Source organism: Nicotiana attenuata, unplaced genomic scaffold (assembly GCF_001879085.1).
Source record: "Nicotiana attenuata strain UT unplaced genomic scaffold, NIATTr2, whole genome shotgun sequence".
In the NCBI taxonomy this organism is placed as follows: Eukaryota; Viridiplantae; Streptophyta; class Magnoliopsida; order Solanales; family Solanaceae; genus Nicotiana; species Nicotiana attenuata.
In genome coordinates this window covers 811,844-823,984 of record NW_017670239.1, presented here as the reverse complement: position 1 = coordinate 823,984, position 12,141 = coordinate 811,844, and the positions used below count along the sequence as shown (strand labels likewise).

Genomic DNA, 12,141 nt, shown 5'->3' with positions numbered 1-12,141 from the left:
CAAATTTCTAGACAATCTTTTGATGAAAATAAAACAAGGATCAATGACACTAATGGTAAAATGACGTGAATTTGGATCAAACTTACACCTATGTGAGGCATTCTCTACTACTTCTCTTTTTGATCTTTAACATACTTCTGATAAATTCACCTCAAAATCAGGTCTAATCGGCTCCTAGGGAAGTGATAAAGTCGCCATCCGCAAGATGAAGGTGTTGCATCAAGAGCAAATAGCTTAAATAGACAATTGGACGTTTGAACTAAAGGAAATGCATCAACCAATAGAGGTTTAACTTCTTTCTAACGGTATGTGTTATGTTTAACTGAAAAGATTTTTAAGAGAGATTCATAGTTGGAGCAAGCCATAACCATGATGTGGGAAGTTCAAGTAACTAGGGTGCAAAGTGGGAAAGGCCACTATGTAACTCCTGGGAAGGGCGGTTAGGAACTGAGGCTTACCGTAACAAATAGCTCAAATAGACAATTGGACATTTGAACTAAAGGAAATGCATCAACTGATAGAGGTTTTACTTCTTCCTAACGGTATGTGATATTTAACTGAAAAGATTTTAAGGAGAGATTCATAGTTGGAGCAAGCCATTGTGGTGATGAGGGAAGGATAAGAGAGATGGAATCTATTAGAAAGCGAACAATGGTAAGGATATATTCCTTCTTCAACGAAAGAATAGACAACCTACGAGTACCAGAATACCAATATATATTCATAGCAGAGAGGGAATTAATGGTTTACATGATTCCTGAATGAGGTATCCTGGAAAGGACCCTCCACCTCAAACCATGATGTTGGAAGTTCAAGTAACAAGGGAGCAAAGTGGGAAAAGCCACTATGTAACTCCTGGGAAGGGCGGTTCGGAAGTGAGGCTTACCATAACAAATAAAATAAATTTCTGAATGAGCTATGCTGGCACCAAGTTTGATGAGGAAAGCTGAGTAGTGTGAGCAACTGCAAAAATGCAAATAAGTACGGGTTGATGTAAACTAATTGTATATCAAGACAGGAAGGCCATAGAATAAGTGGAAGAGGAAAGCCTCATATCCAAATATGGATAGTCAATCCGGGAGAAGAAGTTATGAGGAACTTTCTGAGTAGTAGACAGATGGCCTAAACAAGAGTCGAGAAGTGAAATATGTCCCAACCAGCCCTCAAAGATAAATTATGGGCAAGATAGATAGATAGGAAAATAGCCAGAAACAGTTAAAGACTCAGTCTCTAAACCGCTACTTGAATCATATATTATTGGAGTTCAATGGTAGGAATTTCAGAGAATTCTTGGGTTACAATAATGCAACACTGTTCGAACTACAGTTGAGTCAAGTAGGTAATAACGCCAAAAATTATCAGCAAACAGAGGAATAATTAAGTTGGTGACCCCTTGGTTACATTATCGTTTCTCTTTTTGAATACAGTAGTGTACCAGAGTTTGATAGGTTCAAATCAGAATTCACAAAAAGCCATAATATCTCAGGGATGAAGGCAGATTGTTTAAAGGTGTCCTTATAACTGGAAAGACGCCAAAACAAAAAGAACAGTATAAAGATGACTACAGCGAAGGATGTGCAAAATGAATGGGGAAATCGGAAGATGATTCTCAACTCTCAAGGAACTAAAAGAATTTGGGAACAGCAGCACAGGAGTAGGAATAAAGCATTATTGTGGCATTAATCACCAACAGCTGTGAAGGGGCATGCCTGACCACAAAGATCTGAGTTGACACAAATGAGACAAGCAATTAGCCACAGACACTGAGAGACAGCATCTTAAGGAGGGCGGGAAAGTGTTGAGGATATTGTGATTAAATAAAGGAAGAAGCATGAGCCTAATATGACAATCAACAGACACTAGCAGGAACGTAATGATAAAGAGATTCTAAAGAAAAAGGAACAAGCCCAAAAGCATAACTTGAACCAAAAGAATTGAAATTTGGAGTGACTTATGTTTTATGATACTAGAAAGTCCAAAAGTATAGTTTTGACATAAGTTTATAGAAATGAAATCGTGTAAAAGGGAGCAAAGGTGTTCTGTTCTCTGAAGAAAAATCAGGGTACTGTTGTTTTCTAGGCAAATAGGTTTTGATGTAAATTTGATGCCTATGGGTTTTCCACCTCAAGTTGGTTATTTTCCAAAAAAAAAAATTAGTTACTACTAGCAAGGTCATCTCCTAACTTTCAGTCTCTTTTCACAGAACAGTACCCACCCAGTGGTGGGATTGGGATAAACAGAATAAAGTTTTGGTATTATTAAGGTTAATGTAGGAAAAAAATCTGTGGTTCCACGCATTCCGTCCACAGTCCACTTCCCCTAACTCCCACAACTCCGTCCAAACTTTGTAGAGAAGATAGCTCACCTCCCCGACGTATTCAATAAGAAACTGCCCTTCATATACATCTTCAAGCAGCTGCAGACCATAACCCTTCTTTCCATATTTAAAGCACTTCAGTTTAGCATAGCTGCGTTTCTGGAACTGCAAGCAGTATATGATAGAGATGATACAATCTGCATAGTAGAAGCAACATACAAGAAAAAGTAACCCTTTGCAAGTTCAAGAACCTGTTGATTTGAACAGAATTCTCCACAAGGACAAGTCCCTTTAGCGCACTCTATATTGAGCATCCGGTTCAGGCATCCATCTCCACAACCCATTCGACCATCTGAAGGTGGCTTGCAATGGCAGACCATGATCTAACAGGGAAGGACAACAAAAGGAAGTAGAAGTTACTGAAGGAAGTAAATTACTTTCTGTTACCTCAAGCACATTAGAAATCATAAGTTGATTGTAGATGAACACGGAAATACTTGAAGAAGCAGCAGTTCACAAAGAAATAAGTAGGGACAACGGAAGGTACACTTACAAGCTGTTAGCCCAACATAGCACCAGCCATGGGCATGGTTTGCATCTTGTAAGCATTGCATATATCATTTGATATCTAATTCTACAAACGATTTGCTGCTTTAAAAATTTCTGAAGAATCTCCATTCTCCTCAAAATCGAGCTTATATCAATTGAGAGTTTAAAATATATTTACTTTTTCTTTCCGACTTAAAAATTAAAATATATTTACTTCAGCCATCTAAATATGCTTTAGTTAACAACTTAACATAACATAGGTCCATTTCTTTGTTTTAGCTCCCAGAGGTTAGCTCAATTGGCAAAGGTTGAGGGACTTGTGTCTAGGCCGCAGGTTCGAGCTCTGCGCCAAGCGAACTAACTCGGGTATTTAAATGGAGAAGAGTAGAGGAGCGAGTCCATCATCCCCGAGTTACGAAGGCTGCGGTTGGCCCAAAGGATCAGTTCCAGACGGATTTCTTGGTCAAAAATAAAGTCCATTTTTTTGTTTTAGAAGTTAATTTACTGCTGTAACTATTAATGGAGAACATGTAGGCTTTTTATCATCAGAATGGACAAGAAGCCCTTCTAAAAACATCATTGAAGGGAACCCCAGAAGAACATCCTTCCTTCTCAACAAACAACGATTTCGTTCCTTCTCAACAAACAATGATTTCCTTTCATTTTACCGCAAACATCTACTACACATAAATAATATATCCACTTAGTGTCACAGCCAGGTTGAAAATGTCAGCTCATAGACATTGAAACCATGGTGGATAGTGCAAATCACCAATAGATTCACAACAAGAAAGATCCCAAGTAAAAGCACCAATTAGTTGTCTAGAGGAACCACGCATTACTCAAACACAGCATTTCTTCCACGGGATGCACCTGAATGTCTCATTGTAACCAACAGCAAAAATGTGATTTTATTTATGAATCAACTTCTTCGAGTGAAATTTCATTTTTTATGGCAAAAGCCTTCAATCAAGAATAAGTAACAAGTTTATTTTCAATAAACGAAAAAATCAGGTGATCAAACTTTTAGAAGCTTTTTTATGCTAACGAATTTTAAATTCAGAGAATTTTTTTTGTCTAAAACCACCGCAATTCTAAGGCCTTTATCCTCCTCTTCTTTTTATTCTTCAAGATGTACACCACAGTGTATATAAGGCAATAATGCAGACTAGATCAGGCATCTACCTCATCAACAGTTTGATTTTTGCGGTTGCGATGCAAAAACATGTTTGACTTGATCCGAGACCAAGATGATTGATGGGCCACTGTAACAAACATAAAGAAGGAAAACAATCAGATCAGTGCAAGTCTACCCCGAGAACATGTACCCAAAGACAATACCAGCGCCATTTCATAACAACAATCAGTAGATACCAAGTGGATTTTTCTGTCCTGATCCATTCGAACTCAAGTGCACACGAGAAACATCTTCCTCGTCTGATATTTCCAGCTCAGCATTAATTTCTGAATTTGACTTCTCTTGGGGAAATGAGCAACCAGCAAAAGCTTTATCCAGATTATCCATACAAGTCCTTTAACATTGATAGAAGAACTGTAAGCCATCAAAACTCTTGTAAACCCAAAAAAAACACAATATGCTTTCAAAATCACAAGAGTTTCCATCTCCATTACTAACACCTCCAATACTAAATCGAGAGATTATACAACCCCCCCCCCCCCCCCGGTGGGAAGTGTGAAAAAGCATTTATCATCCTGACTTATAGAGCTAAGAGTCATCTGATGCTTAGTTTTGCAGAAGCAAATATCAAACCAAACCATCACCTGAGCGTTCCGACACCAAACAGCCGGCTATGGGAAGAATTTTGGATGCACTCAAGTTAGAACTTTTTACAAGTCAATAAACAAGAGACGGGAGATCTTCCATTATTTAAAAAATTAGTTACCTTATCAAACAATTAAGCCAATAAACAAGAGAAAGGACAATATGAAAGACACAATAAGTTGCCTAATTTGGGCATAAAGAATGGAATAAGCTATGCCACCTCAGGATTTCGTATTCAGAAATATAGCATGTCACCACTTACAATGATCTCCACATGCTAAACCTTTCATTGTGTGGCAACTTATCTCGGAGATAGTTTTGGTCTTCACAATTTGATCAATTAAAACAAGTAACGAGTACGATGCACCTTCATCAGGATTTCAATACATCTAATAGGAGGATATAATCAGCTATTCATGAATAAGATGCACAAAATGAATTTCTTTTAAGAATCTGAATTTCGTACAACAAAACCTTAAATACTTCGCATATACAACATTGGAGTGGCAGTGTCATTTATCAAAATAAAAAGAAGAAGATAAGCCCCACTTCCCATGGACTAGTTCTCACAACAAATGATATGTTACTTTTTCCTTTTACACCTGTCATTTCTGAGAGGACAAGGTTAATTCCACAAAAAGAAAGTTCATTTCGTAGGCCAACAACTAGAATGTTTAGCTATCTGAGTGCTCAAGTACACCAATAAAGCAAGAAACCTCACTTGGTCAAGATAATAAGACTACACACAAACTACTATTAGGTTCCTCGGGGAAATTGCAAAGCAATGGCTGTTAGTCATATTTAATTTTTTTTTAGCTGTTAGTCATATTAAACTACTCGCAGCTCCAAAGGAAATGATCTATGTTTCTTTCTTATCTCCCCCATAAAACTTGATTTTTTCATTAAATGGAAAAGTTTTCTCTTTCTAATACTTCACGCTAACACAAAAGTATTATTCCCTTTGTCCCATTTTGTATGACACCAGCTGACTGGCACAAGTTTAAGATCTTAATTTGATGTGTGTGTACATACATATACAGACAGACATATACATGTGTGCGATACATATACACACAGACATTTATATACAAGTGTGTGGGTGTATTGATAACAGAGAAATCCGTGGTTTCCAGCTTTGAAACTTGGTGGATAAATCGACCCACCCCATTACACCTAAGTAGCACATTTGGTTCACATCTGGTTTCCGACTCGTGATGTGGTGCCTATCACACATCTCGTGTTGTACTAACCATACCACTGAAACCAAAACCCTGATTTGATGTATATATTACATTAGTGATAGTGGAGTAAAAACTTAAAGTTGGTAAATGAAAAGTTAGTTTAATAGAGAAAAACATCACATCAAAGTCTAGAATTGAAATACATTAGTGGATTCGAATCCTTAAAAGTTGTGTAAGAATAGAAGAGAGTTAAATGTTTTGGGTCACAAAATGAGAAGAGTGTCAATTTTTTAGAAGAGTCTCATATAAACTGGAAAGGAAGGAGTGCCAGCGCTTTTACAGTGCTCTAAGTAAACCCCACAAATTACAGAAAATACAAAAATTACCTAACATGTAGATGACTTAGTGCTTAAGACAAAAAAAATTAATTAACATTTTCAAACTGAGCATGCTTAGTTTTAGAGCATACAGAATCACCCTAGCGTCTAATAACAGAAGGGAGGCTGACTTTTATGGTGACTCACAGAAGCAACGGATTGCAAATCCCAAGAAGGCAAATCTTGCAAGGATCATCTTACTAGTTTTTTTGAGTTACAGCAGGAATATATAATGCATGCATAAACACATAAAAACGCATATGCACGCGCACACACACGAAGAGACGCATAAAGAGGACGAGTGATCTAGCCATAGTCCACCAAGAAAAGGCTGTTCCTTCAGCTGTCAAAAAAAAGGAAAACCAAATCCTTTCACACTGCTGAATTTCGACGCACATGCAGTCAACTAACAGGAAACATAAAAGTATACTATTGGTACGATTGTAGTTCAGAGATTGGATGAGCATATCACATACCATCTGCAGTTTGTTTCTTCTATTTGATCAGCAAGGAAGGAAGGTATACGCCTCCATTTATGGCAATCATCACACTGCACCCAAGCATTTCTTGGTGGCAAGAGACGCTCGCCTACCTCAGTCGGCAGAATGTCCAAGCTCGAAATGCCTCCACCCAAAATTTTCTTTTCAGAGCCAATTTGTCCAAGCCCAGATGGTGTTCCATTTTCTACGACATTAGTTAATATAGTCACAAAAAACTTCAATCTACCTAGGTTAGCCTTACATAACTTGAATTTAAAAAGCTCAATATACTATTACGTGTATCATCCGACAATACCTGTTCCTGGGTGCTGTCTCACTTCACATAAACCCTTAGCAAGGTCACTTTTGTGCTTCACTTCATGCAAAATGTCTTCCTTTTCTTTGTTCTCCTTCTTTTTACAACCTCTTCTTTTTGACGGCTTTGGGACTTCTGACCTGCTCTTTCCTGATACCTTTGGTCTTCCCTCTTTAGAAACTTTTCGCTCATCAGGAGAGGATACCAGTTTCTCTGACAACCCTGACTCCGGAGACTCAGTGCCAAGACTAGAACAATGATTGCCCTCTAGATCACTTTCCAGCTTTGAGGAAACACAGGAGATTCCCAAGCCTGACACTCCTGAACAATGTAACAGTTCTCCTGAAAATATCTCATTGCTGAACATGTTACCCGTTCCATTTCCAGCTGTAGTTAAAACAGAAGTATCACAACAACAAGAACCATCCCTTTGTTTTTCTCCCTGCATGAGATTCCAGAATACTTGTGCATTGCTCATACTTTCTGATCTTTTACTGATCTTCTCATGCATCAAAATTGGAGCATCCCCAGGAGCAGCACATGGCTTAGACAATGTCAAATCATGCAAGTTGTCTGGAACATTGACTGGAGTATCAGGAATCAGGTTGATGACTTCTGAATCAGGTGAAGTTCCAGGATCTGAAAACCTGTTACCGATTGATCCTCCCTCCTGGGAAAGTGACTCATCATGGCAAACTAAAGTCATAGCACCTGTATCTTGAACTGCGCTCTTTCCAGGTTGGCATCTATCTGATAAAGAAAAATAGTCATTATCCAAATTTCCATTGCAACCATGGAGCTGCATATCTAGCAACTCCTCCCCCAACCTATCATCAACTTTGCTGGCAATTTTAGGCAGTTTTTTCAGTTCTTCTCCAGTAGTACAATTTTTGTTAGTATCATTATCAATAAGAGGAATAACATCCTTCAGGCAACGGTGACCAAATTTAACCTTCAAGGAGATAGGTCCAGTTGGTATGAAGCGTTTACCCTTCGATTTCCGTGACTTTCGATCAGTCTGATTCTCACCATGCTTCTCATTTTGCCTACTACCCTTAGTTGCTGTTCTTATATTTTTCTGCTCCCCCGATGTTATCTCAAGCCTGATATTATGTTCAAAAGATTGCACCATATTTTCTAGCAAACCCCAAACTGAAGATCGAGCTTGTTTACTGAAATAGCTTCTTCTCTTTCTTGTAATCTGCAAGGAACTAAGATCTATGGATGCCTTTTTAGTGGCTATTCTCCTGCCACTTGTTGCTGGTACTGTAGCCAGATTCTGGCTTAACTTGATGTTGCGCCCACTTCTTCTCCGAGGGGCAATACATACATTGACAGGGCATTCACTTTCAGAGGCATTATCAGTTTTTACAGTGTCTTTGCTTTTATCATCCATCTTACAGGACAACGCCTCAGTTATGCTAATTGAGTCAAAAGCATTCACAAGAACATCAGTTTCTGAAACATCAAGTGCAACCATTCTCTGAGGCACATCATCATCTTTTATCTCAAAGGGTTGAGGTGATTGCAAAGAGACAGATAAGTTTCCGGTTGTGCAATTGGGATTCATGGCAGATGAAATCTGCCCAAACTCGCAGACATCGTCTCCTATTGATATCTGAGAAGCCATATCAACAGTTTAACAGCAACGTTCAAAGAAAGCATAGGCCTCAACGAAAACTCCTTATACCAGCACAAGAACTAACTGCCATGTAAAGATACCTGTCTCAGAAATTCGTTGCAGTAATCTGTAAGAGCAAATGGTAGTTATTTTAATTAGAAAAGCATAATCTTCATCAAACAAACATTGAAGCAAATAAATACAGAAAAAGGCGAACTGGAATTAGAGAGCAACTCCCCACACATTAATTAGGGGGGAAATGCTATAACATGGACAAAAACTGATCACCATAAACAAAGATGTCAGAAAACATAGCTCTGAAGTGTATTGGAGCTTAACAAATTACCAGGCATGAGAAGGAAGTGAACATTAACCTACTACTGCATTGCATTTTTGCAACAGAGTTATGGGTCTATTCCATGTTTAATATGTCATGATTGCCACCTTGAGGTGGTGGATGTCATGGCAAGTTGGATGACAAGCAGTCGGAGGTCAGAAAGAGAAGAGTTGTGGAAGATTGCTCATATTTGCAGGTTTTGATTGATAGGGAGAAAGAAGTAAGAGAATTTTTTTAAGGTGTAAAAAACTCCTTGTTGAAAGTAAAGAGCTTCCTTTATCTACATTTATACTTTTGGCCCAGAGTATGTTGAATAGATAGTTGGTTAAATCTCGTGGAGTTTGATGTAAAACCGTACTTTGGTTTGTGTCACTAGCTTGGAGGGACATAAATGAAATATTATTCTGGATTATCCAATGAGCCCTGTGCATCCACGTGCTTAAGGGAGTTTTATCAATTAAACAGTACATGACCGACTATTTTCAAATCTGCTAAAGATTAATTATGATTATGCAGCCCAACTCTTTCCAGAACCCACTTAACCTAATTTACTGCTGAAATAATCCACACAAGCACATATAAGTACAATATAAACTTTTATTTTGTTCTATACATATTTTGGTGCGTAACAATGGTCGGAGCTGGAATTAAGACTACGGGAGACCAGGGTTTAAATCCTGGCAGAGTCATATAAGCTGGGTGATTTCTTCCTATCTACCTAAGCCTTGATGGCAGATAGTGGTGGAGCCAGAAATTTTAAAAAAGCGGATTAGAAAACATTTGCGAGTTAAGCAGTTATTGAACTACCTTCCTTATGTTAATTGTCAAGAGGATACAAAAGCTCATATAGATATGAAAATGAAAAACCTTATACTCTATTTGTGCAGTACTATTTTGGGATTCAATCGAACCTCCTTCCTTGACTATGGTTCCGCCATAGGTGGCAGAGTTACCCACTACTTGTATGGAAGAGAGGATGATCACTTGCTGCATTGAGCTAGAAAAACCGCAACACAAGAAAAAACAAATAAATGCTTAGTTTTCAAACTGCAGCTTTAATGCAAGACACAGATAACATATGTCTGCAGAGAGAAAACTGAAAAAGTAACGGCGTCCCGTTTTCTGCCAGAAAATTCCAAAAGCGAAAGAGTAGATAAAAGAAAAAAACCCTAAGCAGCTAACATTTAGCAGTGCATCAAAATCCCTAAAATCAAAGCTCCAACACCAATGCAGATACATACATATATCTACCTCGTTGGCACAAAATCAAAACAAAATTAAATTACAAGAAAAGAACAATCAACATAAAGATCATACCTGGTGGTGAATTTGAAGAAACTTCACGAATAGTAGGAAGACCAATTTCAAGGAATATATGTACATAAGTGTATGTCTGTAGTTTTAGAGAGAGAAATTGGATTTTTTTTTAGAGAGAGAAGAGAGGAATCGCTTGGCGGTAGTCAGCAAACGGTTTTTATAAAGAGTTGTTTGCGAAAGAGAAAGAGAAAGGGCTCCGATGGAAGTCATTGGAGATTTTCTTCTTTTTTTATTTTTTTATTTTTTGTTTCCGACTATTATTAGTATTTGGGCTGTAAATATTATTTCCTGGAACGCGAGGGCAACCCCTTTTAGTTTTGGTGTCTAATTAGTTTCTTAATTTTCTTAACATAAATTTCGACATTTAACAATTACATAAAAGTATTAAAAATTGCACGTGATTTTTAATTTTAATAAGAGTATTTTGGACATATGAACAAAATTAATTGATTCATTAAATAATATTAGTGGCATATAAAAAAACAAATAAAGTAATAGCTAAAGCTTTAACATAAGTACTTACAATAGATTATATTACTTTTAAGTCTTGTATGTCCTTTAAGCTATTGATATATTTATTAAGAAAATTATGTGATACCGCTAATTGAAAAAATGTTTAACTAATATCCTTGTATGTCTTCTGTGAAATAGTAAGTAATGAATATATATCTTTTTATGAGTAACAAGGACATAAGTGAAATAGAAATTAATGCCTTCCTAATTTTTTTAAAGTAATAGTAAATATTTAGGACCAAATTTATTTTAGTTAAAGTGACACTAGATAAATGGACAGTAATTAATACAGTGGAGTTTCATTTTTGCACTTCCTTTTAGTAAATGGATGGTTAATGACACGTGGCATATGGGGGGGGGGGGGTGTTTTAGAGAATTTCTAGGTCTTCGTCATTTCTTGTATTTTTTGTTTAAATATAAAGTTCCTTTTGTTTTGACCAATAGCCAAACTAGGTTTGACTTTAGATATCGATTGATGTTGATTTCTTTTTTCTTAGTGAACCTAATGATGGAATGCATTCTTAGCTTTTAGCCTTTTACCCAAAATTTTAGGTGTTTGGTTTACAACTTCACGTCATATTTGTAGAGTTTTTCCAAAGCTCAAAAAACCCAACTTGCTTGGTTTTCGGATGGCTTAGTTTTGGAAAATGAGTCCACAAAATATTTCAAAAATCCTAAAATTCAGATTTTGGAAACCAATTGAAAAATATGTCTCTTTTGTACTCAAAATGCAGATTCCTCTCCAAATTCAAAGGCTTTAAAACTTTACCCCCAAAAAAAATCAAAAATTAAACCAAAACCAAATAATTTCAGTCAAATATGTTTATATGAAATTACCCGGGATTTTAAAATTTTCTTTTTTCTATAAGTATATAATAGTATACCAACATGAAGATAGAATATTTTTCTTTAAGATATTGATTAACACAAATCACAATCTCCTTGTTAAAATTGATCATACTACGACAGAGTTTCTTTTTTGTCCCTAAAAGTAGATATTCTTTATCCTTCATTCCCCGATACCTTCCTTTGTTTACTTTTGTCGCACTTAAACTTTTAATATTTTTATACTCTAGCTTTAATTTTACACAATCAATTATTAATTGCTTTTACAAAATAACTTTCACATTATTTCATACCCCCTACCGGGTATATATTTTATCAATATAAAAGTTCAATTAATATTTGAGCAACAAACAAAATTGACAAACACAAATTATTAAGGGATGCAAAATTTTAACTTTATAGCACACCAATCTCTTTTGCAATTTGAAAATATTTACACTCGCCTTCCTTATTTTTAACTTTTTGTTCCTTATTTCAATTTTTTGTAACAACTTCTTTAATTTAA

The 12,141-nt window shown here is 36.6% G+C and overlaps 1 protein-coding gene across 3 annotated transcripts in view; it reads right to left on the bottom strand.

The window, feature by feature from the left end:
- Nucleotides 1-10,469, bottom strand: part of LOC109236452 (histone-lysine N-methyltransferase ASHH2-like) — a 28,264-nt gene extending 17,795 nt beyond the window's left edge. The window contains exons 1-8 of one of the 3 annotated variants that reach the window (XM_019402633.1): nt 10,278-10,469; nt 9,828-9,957; nt 7,003-8,750; nt 6,684-6,891; nt 4,241-4,398; nt 4,052-4,131; nt 2,569-2,700; nt 2,366-2,482 (exon numbers count right to left, since the gene is read on the bottom strand). In XM_019402633.1, the coding sequence (XP_019258178.1) occupies nt 2,366-2,482; nt 2,569-2,700; nt 4,052-4,131; nt 4,241-4,398; nt 6,684-6,891; nt 7,003-8,632 (2,325 nt within the window). In that variant the 5' untranslated portion in view covers nt 8,633-8,750; nt 9,828-9,957; nt 10,278-10,469. The remainder of the gene's footprint in view (nt 1-2,365; nt 2,483-2,568; nt 2,701-4,051; nt 4,132-4,240; nt 4,399-6,683; nt 6,892-7,002; nt 8,751-9,827; nt 9,958-10,277) is intronic. The other 2 variants (XM_019402632.1, XM_019402631.1) reach the window with 2 other exon arrangements.
- Between the last annotated feature and the right edge of the window lie 1,672 nt (nt 10,470-12,141).